The sequence below is a fragment of the Emydura macquarii genome, unplaced genomic scaffold (assembly GCF_026122565.2).
Source record: "Emydura macquarii macquarii isolate MOO-44397 ecotype Brisbane River unplaced genomic scaffold, CSIRO-AGI_Emac_v2 contig_3451, whole genome shotgun sequence".
Classification (NCBI taxonomy): Eukaryota; Metazoa; Chordata; order Testudines; family Chelidae; genus Emydura; species Emydura macquarii.
This window is the reverse complement of record NW_027133588.1, coordinates 4,538,641-4,561,501: the sequence shown is the minus strand read 5'-3', so window position 1 is coordinate 4,561,501 and position 22,861 is coordinate 4,538,641. Positions and strand designations below refer to the sequence as shown.

At 38.1% G+C, this 22,861-nt stretch overlaps 2 protein-coding genes across 2 annotated transcripts in view; both read left to right on the top strand.

Annotated features, from left to right (window-relative positions):
- The window catches only part of RAB8B (RAB8B, member RAS oncogene family), a 39,001-nt gene extending 33,517 nt beyond the window's left edge, over positions 1-5,484 (top strand). Inside the window, exon 8 of the mRNA XM_067534614.1 lies at positions 1,218-5,484. Within this exon, the coding sequence (XP_067390715.1) occupies positions 1,218-1,310 (93 nt within the window). The 3' untranslated portion in view covers positions 1,311-5,484. The remainder of the gene's footprint in view (positions 1-1,217) is intronic.
- On the top strand, positions 3,503-22,627 carry APH1B (aph-1 homolog B, gamma-secretase subunit). The gene is given in 9 exon segments (XM_067534690.1): positions 3,503-3,526; positions 10,311-10,420; positions 11,530-11,700; positions 13,539-13,612; positions 14,975-15,097; positions 20,686-20,835; positions 20,838-20,876; positions 21,102-21,229; positions 21,797-22,627. Coding segments are annotated over 9 exon segments (987 nt in total). The 3' UTR covers positions 21,965-22,627.
- The last annotated feature ends 234 nt before the right edge of the window (positions 22,628-22,861 follow it).

The following is a 22,861-nucleotide window of genomic DNA, read 5'->3' as shown; positions in this document are numbered from 1 at the left end:
GCAAAATGTACTATATATGTAGAAAATGCATTTGTATTTTGTCAAAGCATTAACTCTCAAATCCCAACCACCTTTCCACAGAACATTCAAAGTCCTTATTGAAGCAAAGGAACTATTTCATACCAAATCTTGAGTTTCTCCCCCTAGAAGTTTCTACTGTGGGGCTATTCTTACAAGTTGCATTTTTTGCCCCTTCAGGAAGTGTTCAATTTCCTTCTCGTACTCAAAAGTGGCTGATCCTCTTTTGCTCACTTTCCAAAAATGAAAAACCCCTTCAGGCAGATACCATGCCTGAAATGCTTCATGTTAAAAGAAACGTTTTGCAAAGTGATGTGCATTTGACAATGAGGTATTTAAAATGAAAAACATTCAACCTTAAATTATCAGCTATAGTTTACTTTAATGACCCTTGAATATGAGAGGCTTGGGAATTGACCCTAGATTTACGTGGTCAATAAGAAATGGTCCTCTCTCTGTAGGAGGGGCAGATACATAGAACAATAATCAGCCATCATTACCTATTTCTAAACAGGACATTTGGGCAAGCACTATTAGTAAACTATTTGATTTCAATTTTCAGTTTTGTCACTTATCAGTGGACAAGGATTTAGCTATACAAATCCTTCTAATGTTATGCAAATCTTTTTTTGCAAGTTTGGTTCCTCAAATATCTTCCCTTGTTTAACAAAACTTCAAAATAACAAAAATACTTTTAGTGTGATTAACTCAGTGGATCCCAGAGTACTCTACATCTTGTGTACAGATTATATATGGAATCTCTTTACCCACCATTAAACAACCATCTCTTGCTAAGAGGCACACTCGTTGGAATTCATTTTTATAAACCTTAAAACACTAAGTGAAGACTCTTAAATGTTAAAAGTCCTAAAACTGTGCTGCATGCCTCACAAAAATCATAAAAGGTGGTCCTTGCCCCACTAAACTGTCCTAGCAACAGACAGTCACTCAGTCGGCTATTCTTTCAGGCTAGGATTTCCATATGGATGCATTAATTTATGTGGTCATTTGAGTTTGTAAACTATCCAGCTCCCAAGAGATTAACTGTCAATTACCCAATAAAACTGCCTCTCTGCTTACAAAAAACAATTGAAGCCCATATTCCACATATGCTTTGGGGGCTGGAAAATGAAGGAGAAGGGGCAATGCTAAGGCTGCTTTTCCCCATTCATAACCGTTGTTTTGTTTTTTCTTTTCAGAATGACAACAGTTCACCAGGAGCTGGTGGGCCAGTGAAAATAACCGAAAATCGATCGAAGAAGAGCAGCTTCTTCCGATGCACGCTACTTTGATGAACTCCTAATGATAGACTGCAGCACACTTAGAAGAACCTTTTCTGCTTCTTTGAAAGCACAGGGTCACAAAGCCTCAGAAATAATACCACCAAGCTGCTGCTGAGAGCTTCAATGGACGTTGACTGTGTTAAACAAAATACCAAGTGGATTTTGCTCACTAAGCCCATCGATTTGTCAGGCTCCTTTTTCTCAAATGTGGAAGCAATGAAGTGGAGATACCACAAATGCAGGAGTTAATTTTTCTTCTTTTCTTTCTGTTTTAATGCCTGTTGCAAAAGCTGCTACATTTCTTTTAACTTTGCACATCCATATTAGCCTTTTATTGCCTCTTACAGCACAATCTAACACTTGTATTTGCACAGTTAATTGTCCTTTAAGTAAATTCTTTAACAGATTTGTGCATTTTTTTTTTATTTTTTTTTTTTTTTTTTACAAATTTATTTTAAAAAGAAAGCCAGAAGGAATCGATTAAATCACATCTCCAGTAGTCTCTTTGATGTATACATTCATTCATGTCTGCCATGTGGATACGTTCAAGGTGATGGGGATTATTAAAACAAATTGGCATTTAAGAAATTGTGTAGATTTTTATTCAGTTTGTCTCACAGATGCACAAATCTGTTCATATAGAAGCTATTGCTTCTTTTCTGAATGTAGGATGTTTCTTTTCTATTGTTTTGACCAAACTTAAGAGAATCTTTTTAGAGCAGAGTTGTATTCTAAATAGATATAGTTCTTGTCTCATTTGTTGAATGCACCCTTAAAGCATCTGAATTAACTCCAGTGGTCATTCATTTTTCACCTAGTTTTCTCCTGTTAGCCCAACTCATCTGCTCCTTTGTTCTTGTTTCTGACGACACTTGAGTTGAAATCTTCAACATAGCACAGGTGGGCATCCTACCTATCACTTAACTGATTTGTGGTAGCTAAACTGAACGAGGATATTCAGTTCTCTAGATTCTGTTCTCCAGTGTATGAAGTGTAATTGCAGCCCCTAAGGGTGACTTACAGTGATGCTGTGAGGATGTTCCCTTCACACCTGTAAACTTTGACCCTTGATGACAAAGGCATGCACAAATTAGCCTCCTGTGTAGTCACTATGGTTATTAAGCCCCATCAGTAAAGAAAATGACACACCATGGCTTATAATGCAGTATTACGCAGCTGATACTGAATGGGTAAAGCGTTCAGTCTGTTCAGGCAATTATAAAAGTTTATCATCAGAAACTGGCGCAGTTATTTAGACTGCTAGGAGCCAAGTTGAAACTTAATTGCCTTTCTCACTCCTATGAACACCTGCAACCCAGTCTATGTATTTTATCATTTGCTTGTTTGTTTTTCAAAGATCTCTCTTCATGAGTGATTTAAAACTGGTGCTTTAGTTTGTTGTGCCAAACTTGTACCATTGTTAGCTTTAACGACAAACTTAACAGCATCCAGCACTTTGGTTATAAGGGGCAGATTGCAAACTGTTTTGTTGGCAAACTGCTAACTTTTCTGACATGTCTGCTTGTGCTTTACTACGGTCACTTAACTTTGTGGTAACAACCAATCCACTGTTTAACAGATAACTTTGCTTCAGTTTGGGATGTCAGATATTGAATTTGTCATCTTGGGGTCTATCTCAAATATTTTGAAACTAATTCAGTGGCCCATCAGCAGTGAATCCAAAAAGGACTTTGATTAGTGTCCTGAACGGACTTGAGAAAGTTAATCTAGTTCCTCCAAAGTTTAAGTGATTTTCTACACATTCTCCCCAGACTCCTACTTAATTATGATTAAAGTGATCCTTGTAATTAGATTGTGAATCGCAATCTCCTATTCTTACTGAACTAGAAAGGACAGCAAAATTTTTAAGGTGGCAAGAATGTTCAAAACAAAAACAACCCTAGCCGCTCTGGCCTATGCTTTCCATTTTTCTGGGACAGGCTAATGCAGTTACATTTTCTGCATGGTAACAAAGTGCTTTCTATACAGAAGCTGTTATGACTCCAATTATGAATGTTCATTTTCAGTAATTTACCTCTGACTTACTTGGTGTCGTAACACTTAGATTTTTATCTCAGGGTTGTCTGCAAACCAAAACTGACATGTTCTGTGACTGGCAATTTTTACAGAATGCTTTGCTTATGTTGTATTTCCTCTGTTCTCTTTCTATTTGGTTCTGTGTACAAACAAGATTAGTCTCCATGAACTTCCTTTTGAAAGAGCCTGTAAGTGAGAGTCTATAAAGTGCTTCTTGAAGCAGCAGCAAATTGGGGTATCTGCTCTGTTATATTTAAAAAAAAAAAAAAAAAAAAAAAGAAAGAAAAAGATCCTTGCTATTTTCTTACATTGAGCTATGCTAAACTGTACATAAATTTGAGGTAAGACCATAGGAAATTCACTTTATGCATGATAAAATAATGCAGTAAATATTTCACTTTGTTTAATGTTCATATAATGCTCATCTTTTTCTATTTGTAGAGGGACTTAGTGACAGATAATTTTGTCTGTTTCCCTGCTGAAACTGAAGAATTCCAGTTTCATGTGAAAACATTATGGTCTTATGGATAAGGTAAAACAGACTTTTTTTTCCCCCAGCAGTATTAAGTGGTTGAGGGGCCATACTTTATCAGTGTACTAACTTTTGATAATGGTCAACATAGACCTCTTTACTCATACAGTCTGTTGTCAGACATTGAAAAATGTGTTGTATTTTAGCATGTAAATGAGCTGATTGACTGTGTTTCACTGGGAACTTTTTCTAGCTATATTTTGCTTTAGGCAGGCAGATAAAGGATAAACGGTTATGTCTGAGCATCAGTTGCTGGGTAGTGCAGACTTTTCTAATACCAGTATGATTTGTGCAGTCTTTGTTGTAACTTTATCCAAGAATATAATCTTAATTTTGAAGGACTCTTTAACTGTACCTCAGCTAACTAATATTCTAATAGCCATTAAAACAAAAGTGATCCAACTCTTCAGAGTACAAAGCAGTAAATGTGCAGCCTGCCTTGCTCTAAAGACCTCAATTAGGCTTTAAGGAAAGACAGGCATTTCTTTGGGTTTTGTGAGGAATAGAACCTACTTGCTGTTGAGTTTTTGCAGTCTCTCTCTCCTTCCCAATTCATGCCGTGTATTCTGTCTTTTTTTCTAAATGGTGAGAAGATGGTCTCAATGCTTTTTAGATATAGCTTTCAATCCTGTGATCAGCAAACCATGCACATAAAATGCTTAGTACTTGTTGAGTAGACATAAAATACTTGATTTAAGTTTAATCATTAAATCTCTTGAAGTCGAATTAATGTTAAAATTTCAAAACCACATATTAAATGTAATGCAGTTTACCTTTATTAAATTTGGGAGTTTCTACAGTACTAGTCAAGGTGTTTGAAAAGTGCAGTTTTATAAATGAAGTAATTCCTGTCACAAGTGAATTTCCTCTTTTAGTCTTTTGTTTGTCAAGTGAAATCTAGTCTATTATTTTCACAAGCCAAAAGTGAAGGGGAAATGTGTTTTTAAAATACATATATTTTCTGTGAGGACTTCTTGATGGCTAACAACTTGGAAGATACACCAATAACATGTAAAATGCATAAAAGTTGCTAATTTGTATAAATGCATCTTTCATCTGATTATGTAATCAAGTGAAATTTGCCAGGTTAAAGTTTAAGGACAAGCTGTTTGCAGATACTGGCTCCTTCCTTCTTCTGCACCCTTGAATTGCTTGTGCCACATTAATCTCATTAATATACCTTATATTTCAACATGCCATGTAAAGGCAGGACTTCCCACTTTTTCTTTGTTTCCAGTGAATTTAAACATGTTAGTGCATTCCTATGGCCTTATAAACATATATTTTGCAAATGACACTTTTACTTGGGATTACAGTTATTTTAATGCAATATACAGTTACTAAATTCAGACTAAAAAGCATGGCCCTAAAGAAAATGCTTAATTTTCAAATAGAATTGTTCTACCATGTGTGTGTTTAAGCACATTTTATCTCTGCTAGAAAGGCGTAATGTGAAAAACTCCTGCAGATAAAGTGGACTTGTCATGTTAACTTGTAAACCTAATCCTTAATTGTGTACTGATACTGTGTTTAAAAAAAAAATGGTTTTATTATTCTGTGTGAACTTTTTTTACAACAATGTGCATCTCAAATAAAGTTACATAATGAAAAGTATTCAGAGCTTCTTCTGTGAAGTAACTCCATGTAATCAATCTTATGCAGGTTGTATTCCCACTCTGTTCAAACACATGGTTACATTGGAAAGGGTCCAGTTTAACCCATGCCTGAGGTTTCATTTATTAACTTCAATAAACTTCCTGAATAGCTTGCTTGCTTCCGAACTTGACTATTTTGAGAATAGCTCCTGCAAGTCCTTCTACCCCTATACTAATTCCTTCTGCATCAGAATAAGAGGAAATTGTAAGATGGTTACTAAGGAGGAACACACGAGTATCTTAAGAAAGCTATGTGTTAAGGAGTAAGAATACTCTCCCAAAGCAAGTGTTTGAAAGCAAGACTAGACAAACACTAGTAAATGTAAAATGGGATGCAATCCTGCATTTCCAGAGAGACAAATGAGGTGGGGGAGAAGTGGGAAGTACTGGGCCATCTAGTCAATCTCTAATATCTGTGATTTAAATAAGTGGGGGGCAGGGAAGAAGATTCTTTTTCCAATAGGCTTTGGCAAACTGAGGCACTGGTGTTGTTGACTGACCCAGAAAGTATTAGGACTGCCCAGGCTTCTTCAAGTGCTGAATGAGTATTGAGGTGTTTGGCAAAAGTGAAAAATGAAAAAACAGAGACATCTGATCTCAACACTTTTATATACAGTATCAGTATTCTTTATTTTAAAAATATCTTCCCCAGAAGTCCTCACCCTTACTTCTGGATTCTACACTTAAAACCTCTACTGAATTCAGATTCTGCCAATGGCATCACAGCATACCCGCTTATCTAACCTCTCTGCCTCCCAGCTTGATTCTAACTTGGACACAGTACTAATACAGATCACTACTACACCTTTACTATTGAATGCAGCCAGTGCCTAAGCAGTTGCTAAAATCTTTCTTCCACATGTTCCCTTGGCATAACTCCACACAAGAAGAGATCCAACCTCTTCATTCTGAGAACTAATTCATAAGAGCTCCTGTAATGGACCACCACCTTCTTGTCCTTATTGCTCATTCACACTGTTACTTTTTGTGGCTCACGGGTGACCTAAGGACCTGTTAGAGAACAGCAAACTGAAGGCCTGGTTTTTAGATGTGCTGATAACCTGCAACTCCTCCTGATTTGAATTAGTTTTGGATACTCGGCACATCTGATAATTGAGCCCTTTGTCTCAAATCTTGGAGATGTATTAGTAAATTGCTCTTTTCCCCCTACAACAGCATCTTAATTTGTGAATATTCAGTGATTCTAGTCTCAATGGGAGGTAGAGGGAAGAAAGTTTTACCTTTAATTTAAAGAAAATAGTGCTTATTAAAATTAATGTAAACTCTTATCTTTATTTGGGTAAAATTAGTTTAACTTTAGGGTCTCATCTCTCCCAAAAAGGATCATTTATGTGAAAACTCTACAGTTTTTATAATCAGATAAACTGATTTTTTTTATATCCTCACCCCTTTTTTGGCCACTAATTTAAGAACACTAAAATACTTAAGGATCCTGCATGTAGTGTTGACATTCAACTTTTAAACACCACTTATATCACAATGAATAACTATCATCAAGATGCAACAAAAATTAATGGAGTTCTTTTACAAGACCAGTTTGAATAATTTTGTTTATCTACTAGCCATGCATAGGGATTGGGAAGGAACATGGAATTCCAACCACTAAAAGTTATTGCTGTATAGTACATGTAGAGTTTACTTTTCAACCTTCTACAATGATATATACTACATATTCATTTCCTCTTTCAAAAAAAAACATTTGGCATATTCTCAGTGGAGAACACATCAGTGTTAAACTGCCAGAAATGAATGTACACATACTGGAACTCCTGCAAGCATAATAAATGTAGAATTACCATAACATGCTTCTATGACTTAGTGAATCCCAGTTGCATTAAAATTTACCATTCTTTTCTAGTTGGCTCTTTATGAAACTAGTTCCATAGACTTGCTTAGTGTATGGCTTTAATGGAGCTGTAATCAACTGCTCTGGTCACTTAAACACGAGAGAAAAACTATTATCTTTTTGCTAATAGAGGAAGGACCTGACTTGTGAATTCTTCTCTTGAATCTGCTGCATTGTATCCTTTGCTGTAATTTTGCATGAGGATATCACCTTCCAGCTGAATGTAAAGGAGTTCTATGAACATTCAGTAATGACTGGTGACTTCTCCCATTTAATTTTTAAACTAGTTCCTTGTATTCTTTCTACCATCTAACTATTCAGTGGCCTATGTGAAATGATTTAAAGCTTACCCATTTGCAGAGAAATGGAGTATCCACATTACAAAATGACCACAACTGGGAACCCTAAAGCCTTATACAGGGGAATATTCCCCAAATTTCAAATAATGTTGAAGTCAGGTCTGCTGTAGCTTTTAACAAAGGCTTGAATGTCTAGGAAAACTTTACCAATTTAGACAAGGTTTAAATTAAGTGGCCGCTCTAACTTAGTTTTAACAGTGCGGAAGGGCCTCCGTTGCTGCCTATTCACTACCTCATCTTGGGATAAACAACGTTAGGTGCCCGCTTGACAGCTCTGGAGCATTTTGTAAGTGCTACATTCATTAAACTCCTACATTTCAGGGCTTTTTAGAAGACTTCAGCTATGTGTTTCTCTGCTGGAATTTTTTATGGTGACATGTTCATCGCTGTGACTAAATGGAGAAGAAAAAGTTATTACCTTCCTCTTCCCAAATTGAACTGCCAATTTTTATTTAATTGAGGAACTTCTTTTTTAAAAAGCTGGATGACAGATATATTTAGCATGTTTCACTGTAGTCAAGAATGTTTCCAGTTCCTTGAAGTTGTTTTTTTTTTTTTTTTTCTTTTTCAGGCAACATATATCCAGCAGTTCCCTTCCTATGTTGCTCTGTTAGCGTGAGTTCTTAGATGAAGACTCGAATTTTTGGAGGAATTTAAGGGAGTGGTTTTTCTTGAATTGGTTGCCCAATATCACTTCAAGACTCTGAAAACTTTCTCTGAAACTACTCAGCCAAAATGTATTCAGATACTTCCTGGTCTGAACCAATAAAATAGAAAGAAAAAGTTACTCTATGTCAAAAGTGTCACACTATATTGACAGAAATTGCACACTAAGAATGCTTGGAGGTGTTTGAACAAAAAAAAAAAAAAAAAAAAAAAGGCTGTGGCTGGAACGTGGAGGGATTTTTTTTTTTTTAAACTGCCCCAGTAACTGAATTTTTAATCCTGTTTTGTTTCACCATATAACTACTAGTGACTTGTCTGGGATTGTATCTGCTTCAATTGTTCCAAGGTCTTAGTCAAGAACAAAGAAGCCATTGTTCTAATTTAAGTGAACCCACAGCAAAGTTGAAACTACTCTCTTCTCTTCCACCCACTTCTCTCCAAAACATGTTAATACAATTTAAATTATTCATTCTGTAGGTCTCTAATCTTAGGTATTAAAGACACTCTTGCCTCTTAACTTAAGTCTTCTTCAAACTTTAAAAGTGGAGGTTGAATATTCTGCCTTTTCGATACCCCTGTTGTTGCTGTAGGGTTGCCTTTTCAGTGGGAGGAATGGTACCAAAACAAATGGGTAAAATAGGGAAACTTGGTATGAAAGAGGGATTCAACTCAAGCTTGTCCCTGTGGGCTCTGTGTATGGAGAACTTCCCTTCCTGAATGGGTAACAATGTGAAACAATCTTGGCTGAAGATTGAGAAGTAGGAAGGTGGTGGTTGGGAAGAAGCATTCCCTTCATCAGAGAGGAAAGAATACCTCTTCCCTTATTTTGGGGGTGTTTGTTAGGTGGCTTACATGGAGTATTTCAGCATTCTTGACAGCTCTTGAAGTCGCAGGCCAAAGTGTAGCCATAAGTGTTTCTTCATTTGTGGCACAAAGATTGTAATGATTTTCCCCTTAAAATATCCAGCTTGCCCTAGATCCATGTTCTTGCTCTCTATGATCACTTCCACTCTAGATCATTAATATACTGTAATTGGAGCTACAGTACAGAGAAGTTATATATAGGTACAGAATACCTCTAGGTGGATATGTAATACCAGTCCCAACAAACATGTTACAGGCTGCGCACTGTACTGATATTTAAAAGCCTGCAGGGTGTGGTCCTGGATACCTGTGAGACTACATCTCTTTTATAAAGTACTAGTTGTCTTTTTTTCAGTGTGTGTAAATATTTACAGAAGGGGGAGCATAATTTCTGGAGGAGGTTAGAGGAAGACTGGAGTAGAGACACTTTGACTCTATGGGGTGTCACCCCCCTGCACATACACTGATCATCTGGCCCCCTAAACAAAAACATTGTCCCTCTATATAGGGCCTGGCCTGGCTGTTGGCTTTACAGACAGCAGCAGGAGGGGGTGGTTGTGACAGCTGGTACTGTCAAGCGACTCTTGAATTTGCTGGTGCTAACTAAGCACCCAGCACTTCACGCCGGGGCTGGTGATGACTGGAACGGAAAGGGCTCCCTCAGCCCTCCTCCTTCAGCCTGATTCCTAGCTCGGTGCAGCGCCGGGCCTGGCTCAAGCCCTCAGGTTCGCCTTAAGCCCTCATGTGCACCTCTCTCTCCGCCCGAGTCCCGCTTCCCCCGGCCGGCCCCGGCCCCCCTAGCACTGGGGAAAGCGCTACTCTGAAGAGCCAGGCAGGCCCCAGATAGTGAGCCGGGTCCCTGCATGGGCGGGGGGCGGGGAAAGCCCCGCGCCCGCAGAGCCCCCGCAGAGGCTGAGGCGGGGGGCGGGGAGCAGTCCCCGGTTTTGGCTCCCGCCCAGCAGAGGCCGGCGGCGGCGGGCGTGGGAGTGGGGCTCGGGGTCTCGGCCTGGCCTCGGCTCCTCCGCCTAGAGCGCGGCCGTGTTTCTTGGGTGCAGCTTCATCGCCTTCGGGCCGGCGCTGGCCCTGTGCGTCTGCACCAGCGCCGCCGAGCCGCTGCGCCTTCTCTGCCTCAGCGCCGGGTGAGCCGGACCCGAGGAGGAGCGACGCTTCCCGGGCTCCCCTCAGAGCGCTCGGCCGCCGCTCAGGCGGGAGGAACCCCCCACTCTGGGGCACGAACCCTGGCCTGAGGAGCCCCCAGGGCGAGAGCCCCTCGGGAGAAGGCAGCCCCCAGACTGTATTTGAAGTTGTGAGCTCAGACCCCACCCGCCTGCCTGAGCCTCCTGCTCCTCCAACGCCGGAGAGATACAGCAGGCGTCCGCCTCCCCCGTTGGGAAGAGGCTCGGCTTGTGGGGAACCGGCCTGGTGCTGGAGCATGAGCCCCCTCTACTCCTCCTGCTGGGTGGGGTGGCACATAGGAGGGACCCTGGGCCGCACTCCAGCTGTGGGCAGCAATAGAGGATCAGGCCTCATTAAAGGATCACATTCTCCATGCTAGCCCCTAGTCATGTTTATATCGACCAGACAACGGACCAGGAGCTTGCACTGGAGAATGAGGATGGAGGGCCCTCCATGTAGTTGTCATTCTAAATTGGGTGAACACCATCCATAGCAAAAACCCTGTGATACCACAGATTTGCTCCCAAAGGACAGGGTTAAAACCATGTCTAGAGGCCCCTCCCAGGTGCCTTAGCTATGGAAGGAAATAAATGTCAGCAAAAATAGTTCCCCATAACTCAGATTGAAACTAACATAGACCAGTCAAAACTTTTTCACTGTTGTCTGAGACAGCGTGATTAAGAGTGGTCAGTCCAATTCCTGCAACAGTTAAGTTTCCTTGTGTAGTCAAGGCTCCCAGACAGTTTTCTGAAACCATTTTAGTCACAGTATGTCTTGTCTACACTGGGGGTAAAACTGCTAGTCTGAACTGTTTTTAAAATTAATTTTTGAAATAGTTTATTGGCATGGTAAATGGGGTCTGTGGGAGGGTACGTGTCTACTTTGTGGCATCCATTCACCCACTTCAAGTCCCTTGTCAAAGCATCCGCTGCACTGAAGAATCCCTTCTTAGAGTTTAAAAATACAAATTATGGAATTTATTTTTAAAAAATAGAATAGTATGAACGATGGATTGTCTCCTCTCTCTCCAATGCTTCCCCCTTCCATTTTGTCTTTTTTTTTTAAACTCTAGAGGTTTCTTCTGGCTGGTCTCCTTGCTGCTTTCTTCCCTTGTATGGTTCATTGCAGTGCAAATTGGTGGGAGCAGCAATACATCAACAAAGAAAAATGTGCTCATCTTTGGAGTGGTGTTTTCTGTCCTGCTCAAGGAAGTCTTCCGGTTTACCCATTACAAACTCTTAAAGTAAGTTACATGTTTCTGATGTTTCTCACTCTTTTGAGGTGCTTTAGATACAAGGATCATATTGAATAGGTAGCCTGTAGTATGCCAGCACTCGTCTTATGGCCTCACCAGTTTCTGCAGAATTGAGGATTTAATAAGTTTTCAATCCTTACATTACAAAGAAAACTTTCTAAATGTGACTTGAAAGTGAGATTTGAAAGGGTGTATTATATGATTCATTCAGACTGGAGATTGATAAAAATAACAGACCTAATAGACAAATTAATGAATTACTTTTCTCTCTCCTATAATAAGACTATGCTTGGGTATAAAAAGAAATTTAAAATAAATAACTTGAGTCTCATCTGTCAAGGATCTCCATAAAAAAATCTTGAGTCTTACTCAATGTGTCAGCCTTGTATCTTGACATTTTCCTGAATTATTGTCCTCCCCCACTTGCCAGTTTTCCAGACTTTCTGATTCCTCGCTGCTATATCAGTAATTTAGTGAGTAAATCTTTGATCCTATATCCCTAAGCAAAATGTAATCTGAGAAATATAGCACGTAGGAAAAAGTTTTAAAATATAATGTTTATATTTCTTTAAATTCCATCTAAGTCTGAATACAAAATTAATACAGGCTGGAAAACTGGAAAATTGAGTAGCAGTATCATATAGTGGCATTTTAGATCATGCTAAATTATGTCCCGTGAATGCCCTAGAAACAGCAGTGTGTGAAATGCAAGAGCAACAGCTTGTCTTATTGAGCTCAATAAGAAATGCAAGAACAACTCGTTGTGATTATTACATCATGACATAAGTGGTGTCATTTGATGTAACACAAATGTTAAGCTCTACTGCTTTCATTTCTGCAATAGAATCAAATAGCAAATCCATCTTTTTTACATGTGGCTTCACAATATATTGGCCAAAAATATTTGCAAAATAATCAAGGCATCCACTTATGCACTTTTCTGTCAAAGACCAGTGAATGAAAGTAGGTAAATCAGAAGAAAATCTTTTTTTTTGTTTTGTTTTTGGCATCAGAATAATTGATGTAAACCCTGTAACAAGTTCTTACAAAACTTTCCAAATTCTTATTACACTAGCAAACTGAATTTTAATTGGTCAAAGGTTCCTACGGTACATTAATTGGAGGTTTTAACATTTTGGTACATGAAATGAGTGCAGAGATGGGCACTGATCCTGCGAAGAATTAAAGATGTGTTTGGCATTCTGCACTGGGAGCAATCCCATTTAAGTTATTTATACACATGCGTAAGCCTTTGCAGGATCAGGACCAGGACTGTTGTTGGAGCTAAAATCAGGCAGGACCGGGACTGTTGGAGCTAAATCCCACCATTGGGATTTCCACTGAACAGGCTGAAATGATTGGCTTAGATTTTCCTGGGTCTTTTTACCCAGGACTAAAATATTATAGGTGGGGCTGTTATGAAGGCTGCCCAACACTTCTTATTATAATATCCTGTTTTCAGTTGTGTATAACTTTGCCCACCTTTAACCATATGGTGTGAAATTTTCCATGCTGGATGTCTGCTTCAGGCTGAATTTTAATTTTTTTTTGGAAAATTTCGGCCAAAATAGTTCAGCCATTTCCAAGAATGAGAGTAGGGGAAAATAAGTTGTTTTGCCCATGTTGAAAAAGTCTGATGACCTTTTCTTTAGAAAGCCCCATGCCTCACCCTTTTGGAGCCGGGGGTGGCCTTTGCATATAATTATTTAAGTGTCTTTCTTGTTTCATTTAGATGTTTAAAAATCAGACCTGACTGGTTTGAAGTAGCAAAATTGAAAAATAGTATTGACATTAAAATATTACTTAAAATATTATATTTATTTCAGAAAAGCTAATAAGGGCTTAATGGGTATAAGCCAGGAGGAAACTATACACATCTCTGTCAGACAGTTGTCCTATGGTAAGTTGAAATCCAGTCAAAAATATTTAACATGTACCCCTCAAAGTGAAGTTAGAAAAAATCATTTGTAAAATGTTATAGCTTCTGAAAAGACTAATTTTTGCAGGCAGACTGTAGATTTGTTTGCTACTCATTTTATTTGTTTCACAAAATTTTATAGGCTCCAACAGGAATGTAAAAACTTATTTTATAGATGTTCAGTTTACGTAAGGCAAAAGGTATCCAAATAATTTTGCTATTAACATCAAAAGAAAGTTGTTAATGAAAAGCATTGTAGTTGCTAAAACTTATTTTCTCAAATTCTCTCTAAGAACCATTTTACAACTGTTGACTAATGAATCCTTACAAACGCCCCAGGACATAGGTAAGTATTTTCATCCCTACATAAATGGGAAAATTGACTTTTTTAAATAACTTGCCCAAGATCATATGGGCAGTTACTGTGAGAATGAGAATTACACTGTGAGAATGAGGTTTAGAATTCAGGAATTCCTGGTTCCCAGTCCTGTGGTTAATCTACTAGAGAACATGCTGTTTCTCAAGATCTCCTTTTTTGTTGTTGCTCAGTTCATTTGTGTGAAGATGACCAGTGTTGTGCTGAAATACCAGACACAGTAAAACTATGATTGTATGTTATGATGACGCATTATTCATTCTTTATATTTCTTTCAATAAATGTCAGTCTCTAAAGTCTGCAGAAAAATAAATTATTCTTTAAAAAAAATCACATGGATTTAGCACTTGTGAAAGATGATGTCATGTTAACAGCTCTAAAAAATGAAGTTATCTCTCTGCAGAAGATAGGTTACAAGAGAGGCAATGCCAGTGCCTACATGATTCAGCCAGCATAACTCAGCCTTGATCTCATGACATGCCTCTTACCTTTTGGAGTGAAATGGTGTTTCAGTCTCCAAGCTCATTTTATCTTTGTCCATTCTAGTAATACTGCTATGGGATCATGAGTGGAGTATTGTCAGAGACAATAATATCTGACTTCAGATTCTAGCTCAGACATGGACTCCCTCTGTGGTCTTTGAAAAATCACTTCCCCTCTCTCTCCCACTTCCATCTTGAGGCACTGGGGATAATTATATTTGTTCACTTTACAGCAGAATTGTGAGTGTTGAAGATGTAAAGGCCTGTGTAAATTCTAAGTATTATTATTCTGCCCCATCACAACCAAAGAATTAGTGGATTTCCTATGAAAATGGAATGTAGGAATGAAATGAAGAGATTCTTTAGAATTCTTTGGTCTTTGAATATGACTTTATTTTTGAAGTCTTCCCATCCACAAGTAATGTGAACGTTGCTAAAGAAGGCTGTACTTAGCCTCTTGCTTGTTTGTGTGTTTTCTCTGTATAGTGTCTGGCCTGGGTTTTGGGATCATGAGTGGAGTATTTTCTCTTGTGAATATCCTGACTGACTCTTTGGGACCAGGCACAGTGGGTATTTATGGAGATTCTTCTCAGTACTTCCTGTCTTCTGGTAGGTAATCTGTGCATGGGAATGTGGCTTGGAAATTGTTTGTGGGGGCTGAGGGGCAAGTGAAGACTGAATTTAGTCAGTCATTTTTTCTGAAAAGTGCCTAACACTTCCTGGTATAAGTGGCCCATGGAAAACGTTATTTAATTATTACATAATCCATTATGAGGGCTTTAACTGTACTGTGAGATATGTGTATGTATCTTAGTATACATTTGAGAAACCATAACTTTCAGTAAACAGTTAGGTTAATTTTTGGCTCATGAATCACAGGATTAATTAAGAATTCAGTTTTTTAAAGAAATATTTTATTAGTTTTGCCTCTAGATATGCAGGTTTTTTAAAATATGCTACTTTCTTGACATGGAAGAAAGTTTGTTTAATGAGAAATTTCAATTTAATGAGAAATAAAATAGAAGTTGTAATGACATCAAATCATAAAAAATTTAAATATTTTTATTTATTTATGTATATTACTGTAACTATTCACTGGTCTTTTCCTTGAAGCATATTCCTCCAATATACGTAAGTCTGCAAAGCCTATAACTCAAATTAGGGTTTTCGCACCATTCTTTTTTATGTTACTACTACTTTGAAGTAAGATATGTTTGTCATTCTGATCCTGATCATTGCAAAATTAGAGTTCTTTAGCAAATACATTTTTCTGAATGAGGATTGCTGGACATCTTGGGTGTTATGTCACAGTTGATATATAAATCAGATAACCAGGATCTTGTATAAATAATGTCCCTGGTAATATGAAAATTTTAATCTTTAATTATTGCCTCCAAAAAAGTCATGTTCTGAGAAGCATGGCTCCATTCATGTTGATTTATTAGCTTATGCTTCTTCTCTCAGCTTTCCAGGGGTCTGGCTAGGTCCTTGCCTCTTGTAGGGCCAAATACTGTTCTGCTTTGCAGCAATATCAACTCACTCATCTCTTATTTTCCCTACTGGTTTTTGATCCATTCACGATAAACGAAGCAACTTGTCTGTAATGGTTGGCGGAAAGGGAATCCCTCCTGGGCTTGTTACGGAAGTGACAGTTGTCCATAGTGGCATGAATCGTTGCGAAGCAGAGTAAAACTGTTGGACTATCATAATGTTCTCCCATGAATTTTTTAAGAAATGTCCACTCAATTGTAAGTAATTTTGGTGGTGGAGGACATGACAGAGTGAAAGGTACAATAGGTTTCATCAGATGTTACAAATTATAAGTTACTCCTATTTGTTAATTTTCTTACTGCCTCATTGTTAATATTAATTTGAGTCATCAGGGACTTGGCTTTGCTTGTTGAACATCACAGAGCAAGAAATTGTTCTTTGTGTTCATTAAACATGCCGAAGGCAGAAAAACGTTAATGAAAATGTTAAAATAATAAAAAAGTCTTCATTTCAACAAATTGCCTTATTCCTTCTCCCTCTCTTTGTATAGAGACTTATAAAGGACAAAATACTTATTTGAAATTCCCTTACACATAGCATGATATCTTGTTGAGAAGTAAGTGGTTCGGTCTCTTTATGGGTGATAGGTGTCAGTTTCTGTTGTTCAGTCCTTTTTCTTAAGGCAATAGAAACCAGAGAGAGAGGAGAGCAGCAAAAGATTTTTAAAAATGCTGCACTGGCCTCTGCTGGTTGTAGTCCATTGCTGAAAGACCACAGAAAAAGCACACAAAATATGACCCAGTTTTATTTATTCTGAATATCCTGCATCAGTGGTAGAAGCCTGTAGAAGATCTTGGAAAGAATGGTAGAAATGTGAATCCATAAATGTAAAAAGTCAGTCTAGATTCTGACACATTTAAGAACACCATGCGTGTGTTTGTATTGATTGTATAGAAAGATCCATCATGTTAAAACATTTATACATTTGTTGAGGTAAGATGTGTCCAAAATTATGCACATTTTTTACAAAAATTTTTACAGTTGTGTATTGGCTATAGTTTTACAATTAAACTGCGGATATCTCTTTAATTAGCTATTACTACCATTTTAAAAAGCGTGTGTGTGTGTAGAGAGTAAAGTGTAATTGTCCTTGGCTTTCTCTTCAAAACGATATTTGACACTTTGTATTGTGATTTGTATACATTTATATGGTGTATATTGCAATCCCACAGCACTTTAAAGAAATGTAAATTATAAGTACATGCCTTAAAATGAAAAATAATCATATACAACTGATGCTAAATTTCCAACTTCCTTGTTGTATGACAGGTGTTCCTAAATTTCCTGTTGTTAAAACTTTAAATCAAACTGCTAAGGTGCGTTACTTATGATGAAGTAACTGAAATGTTCTTAACCAAGCTGCCCAATTTAATTTTGCAATATTCAGTCACTAGATGGTGCTATCTCACTTCACTGTGACTTCAAATGTTTGTGATTTCATGCAATTTAAAGACGTCGTTAATTTTGTTTTAAGAGAAAAGCTAAGAATTAAACTCTCAATTTCCTTTTTTTTGGGGGGGGAGAGGGGGTGTCACATTTTTCTCAGGTTACAAAATACAAATATTTTATTCAAAGAACAGCGAATTATTGAAATGTTACATTTGATTCCTTGAGAGCCCCTATTTTAACCTTACCAGATGCTGCTGACTTTAGGTTATACTTTTAAAATATGAGATTTATGATAACTTTTTTATTAAAAGGCAAGGTTTTTTCATATAGATTTGTTTGTTTGTTTCCCCTTGAGAACTTGTGAACATGCTCAGCTGGTGTAGATTGTGATAGCTCTGTTATTTCAATTGGCTGCCCCTTGGTTTCTAAACTTGGATAGTTCTATATTTGTTGACTACATTAATAAGGACCCCAATCCAATGGAGTGGGGAGAGCAGTGGCTCAGATACATACTTTCCTCTGGTCCAAAATGACTACAGAAACAACTCTGTGCAGTAAAGGCAGCACAGAAGTGATGGCTGAAAAAGATAAACATTCAAGAACTTCTGTGTTAAAATTTCATATACGAGATTTATATCATGGTTTGCTCTATATCAACATTACAATCCCTAGAGGAAGTTCCAAACCTGAAGTCCTTACACTGTTTTTCTCAGTGGCCCTATTTAAAGTAGTGTGCACACGTGTGCGTATATTATTTTAATGTGAGCAGTTTCCAGCTGGCTGCTTAAATGGTGCAGCTGTACCGATGCAGTTGCGCTGCTGCAGCACGTCTGCCGAAGATGTGTATGCTGAGGGGAGAGAGCTCTCCTATCGACATAAAAACCCACCTCCATGAATGGCAGCATTTATGTCGGGATAATTTATCTCGCTTAGGCAGATAGTTAAGTACTTTATTCCCAATTTTAACAATTTTCCAATGTTTTTTAGTGCCCATTTTCTCCTGGCTGCATAAGCAGATCAGAATATATGCTGTGTGCTACATAAATCGTGTCCCTGCGGTGGTGATGCCTAAATGTTTCATGGTAATATGCTGGAGTTCTGTGTGCGTGTGTGTGTTTAAAATGGATGTTTAGGCTCCAGAGCACAGTGATCACCAGATTTTAGTACTTTTAAAATGGATCAAACACTCACTTTTGCATACTCCTTCCTATAACTCTGGTATTCATAATTTAGCATGTCCTAAAAGCAACCCAAACTAAGCTAACTGGACTCTTTTATACCTTTTCATTTGAAGTAGTACATTTAAAAACAAAGATTTATTTTCACCTTTTTATGCACAAATATGAGCAAAGTCTATAAAAATATACAAGAAGACTTTGAAAATTAACAAGTATACATGAACCACAAACCTAACACTGACAATTGCGGGTACTCTCAAGAGATTTAACAATAAATCCTCTTGGTACCTGTATCAGTTTGCTTTTTGTGCATGCAGTTACATGGACCAAGCTACGGACCCCTCTGGTGTAAGGTCTTTTCCAGTTCTCCTCCTATGGGCTGTAAGGGAGGCTTTATTTCTCTCTGGTTCAAGTCCAAAACACAGCTAACTGTTTTTCTTCACTAGCTAATTCCCATTTGAGTTGCCTTCCCTGAAAGGAATCTGTAAGCATGGTGTGCTTTTAAAAGAATATCTATGATGTTTCTAATGCTTTGAAAACCAGAACTGTCACTTCATCCAATTATTTAACTGCCTAGTTGGCATGTTTGATTTCCTGATGTTTTCAAGCCACCTCTTCACTACCTTTTTGATTATCAGGAAAAAGCGGTGTTCTACACACTTAAACATTCATGGTAACAAAGTGACATTTCAGTGTGGTGTGATATCTGGTGTACCTACTGCAAGACATCCTCCAGCTGCCTGCATTGTTCCTGGCATTTGAACATTTTCATCTAAAGTAGCACACGGCTGTATATGATTGTCTGTCACATTACTGATACTTTTTTTGTGGAGCCTGGAGGAAAAACATGGGAAATCTTTGTGTAGTTTGTGTGTTATTGTATTTGCTTTATTGTGTTTTAGTTAAAACACATGGTATCCAAAAACTGTCATTGTATGTTTATTTGACTGAGTTGGGAACGAACACTGGTACCAGATGTCTTGTTTGACGTTCCTTTAATGGTACCAATTACGTAGCATTTTTATAAAATGTTAAGCTTGGAGAATATTTTAAAATGGCTTCCTTTTAAAAGGGTGTTGACTGGTAGATGATGCCTAAAGTTTACATTTTCTAAAAATGTAGAGAATTTATGCTGTGTGTTTTAAGAACAAAACAAAACCACTAAATAAAATAAAGCAAAATAATTATTTGCATTTAAATACTCCTCTGCAGTTTGGCCACACAAATATTTCAGCATTTGCCCCTCTATATTTATGGCCCAAGCAAAATGAAATGCAGAAATACAGCAATAATTGTAAGTAGTACATTTGATTTTTGCAAATAGAAATTGGACCAAAGAGTGTAGGAGTAAGTGTAGAGCCTGCTGGTTAGGGCACTCACCAGGAAACAGGGAGACCCAGATTCCAGTCCCCCTTCTCCAATGACTGTTTAATTATTTATATGCAATGAAACAGATTCAACAGGAGAGCCTGAGACCTGTGCCCCAGAATACCTTATATCCTAGTGATTAGGATATTGTCCTACTGAGAGACCATGTTCAAATCCCTTTTCCACATGAGTCAGAGGGGGGAATTGAATTTAGATCCTCCACATCCTGGGTGGGTGCTTTAACAACTGGAATAAAAGTTGTAGAGGGGGGCATCTCCTCCTATGCTACCCCCTTTTGGTGTGCTCTGAGTGTGCCTACCAGATCAGTCTCTGGCGAGATAGGCAGGGGAAAAATACTTTGAGACTCCTGCTGGGACTGAGAGGTAAGATAGTTGCCTGACTGCCTAGACTGTGTTCATTGGAAGAAACTTAGGCACCTGGGGGTCTTCAGCGGTGGAAATTTAGGTGCCTAGCGACTTCATGCATCTACAGAGTTAGGCAGCAGCTGAGCAGTCATTTTGGGGATCTCTGTGGCATCTAAACATTGGATTGAGGTGCCTAAAGTGTTAGGTAGGTGCCTAAGTCCTTTTGTGGACCTAACCCTTAGTCACTTTCTCCTTTTTACTGTGTGATATTAGTAAGCAGGATTTTTCTTTCAACTAGTTTTGAAGTGTAAAACCCATTTCTTTTTTTTCTTCGTCTTTGCTTCAGGATATAAATGTGTTTCAGATTATAAATATAACTTTTCTCCACTTCTCCACCTCTTCCAAAATATGGATTTGAAATCCTTTGCTGGAAAATATGGAAAGCAGTCCCTATTTCTCATGCGTAGTGAGGGAAGAGTGGTTGATCTGATCAGTTGTGTAAGTCCTGAGATAATCACCTCAGAACCAATCATTTAGGTAAAAATGTATGTGTTGTTGGCTTTCTCCCAGCATTACAATTACAGCTCTTGCTAATGTGTGTGCAAACTACATGTTCTCTTGTGTAGACTGTTGTACAGGTATTAATGAATACTCCTGCAACAAGTTTGAACCAGAGGTTGCATGGACGAATGAAAACACTACGTGTGTTTGTACATTTAATGCCTTACCAATAATGAGGACTAACGATTTTCTGTCTTTCAGCTTTTATGACTTTGTCCATTGTTCTGTTGCATATCTTTTGGGGCATTGCATTTTTTGATGCTTGTGAAAAGAAGAAGTGGTGGGCACTGGCACTGGTCATCCTGAGCCATTTGCTTGTATCAGGTCTGGTGAGTTCACCTCTCATTATATAGTCTTAAAGCCTGCTAGATTGATATGAGGAGAGGGGAAGAAGGGAGTACACTTCTGGGTATGGCTGCTGATCATGGTTTTAATAAACAAAAAAACCCTCTAATTAATGATTTGTGTGTAGGGAGAAAGCCAAACAAATATTTTCACTCAAGCTATTGTTTGTCTGGTTCTAAATATCCAATAACTTTTCAGTTAGGGGATAGGTTTGTCCTTTCTGTATATCTTGTGTGGTTTGCTCTTAAACTGGCTTTTGTAATGCATTTTCAGTACACAATAGTCTCGGGCTGCCAGATGCACAGTGGTCAACCACTGAAATGCAGCAACATCTGGGATGAAGAGCTGCAGTTACAGCACTGCAAAATGCAGAATTTTGACCAGGACCTTTGGCAAATTCTGATGTATTAAAAATAGGCCCCTTGGCTTGTTAATATCTATGCAGAACAGACGGCCTGGATTTTTAAGATCTCATCTGATGAAAAGAACTTTGGATGTTAGTTTAGTTGTTGCTGTTTAACTGAACTCTGATGTTCCTTCTCCTTTTGCAGACTTTCCTGAATCCTCAGTCTGAAGGCAGCCTAGTGCCATCTTACATTATCATGATGCTCATGGGTACCTGGGCTTTTTTCACTGCTGGTGGCTCCCTTAGAAATCTAAAACGGTGTCTGATGTGCAGAGAGAAGGACTTCCTTCTAGCCAACCAGCGCCTCAGATAATCTATAAGCATATGGATTTTACCCTGCCATCTCTTTACATGTTCAGTGAAAGCACAACTGGTGTCTTCTTGACTTTTCTTGAATTTAGGCGAAGTTGAGATAGATATGTATTTCCTGTGTAACTTGGCTTCTTTCAGGCAGCTGTCTGAACTGCACATGTGAGTGAAATCTCCTTAAGATCACCCAAAAATTACGTTTGCTTCTTTATGTGATAAATTCGGGCTGAATTAATAGAACAAAATAACACAATCAAACAGGGATAGGATAGATTTAAAGCTAAGGGGCTTACTTTAGTATTGAATTATACATCCACTTTGCTATGGAATTAATAAAGATAACATTTTATTGTGCCAGAGTAAGCTTCTAGATGCAATAATGAAAGAACAGAGATTTCCTATGGTGGTTTAGCCAAAGTTAAGGTGTTTCCTTTTTAAAAAAGCTATAATATTTAATAGTTAGGCTTTTTGAGTTGTTGAAAATGTTTTTAGAGCGTAGGGTAATAATTTCTATGTGTAAATAATAGAAATACCCCCTCAGGTCTACGCTGTTTGTGCAGTAGATATGACACACAAAGGATCATAACTATTTCTGACTCCTGAATGAATTTTGAAATGCACTCAGTCTTGAGAGGTGTATTGTGCCTCTAGGCTGCTAGGTTTCTGAAGACACTAAAAAATGAGGATTTTTAACAAATCCAATACACATAATGTTTAGTAGAGTTGTTCTTTTGAGGCTCTTCATCATAAGGCTACCAGTTGATAACTAAGTTACAGTACATTGCCTCTCATTTCTCTTATATAAACACTGAGGGGGATACCCTGGAGTTAATTCTCATTCTTGAAGAAAACCACATAGCTGCTATTTTAATAAACCTCTTCCAGAGTGGTTAAAAGATTT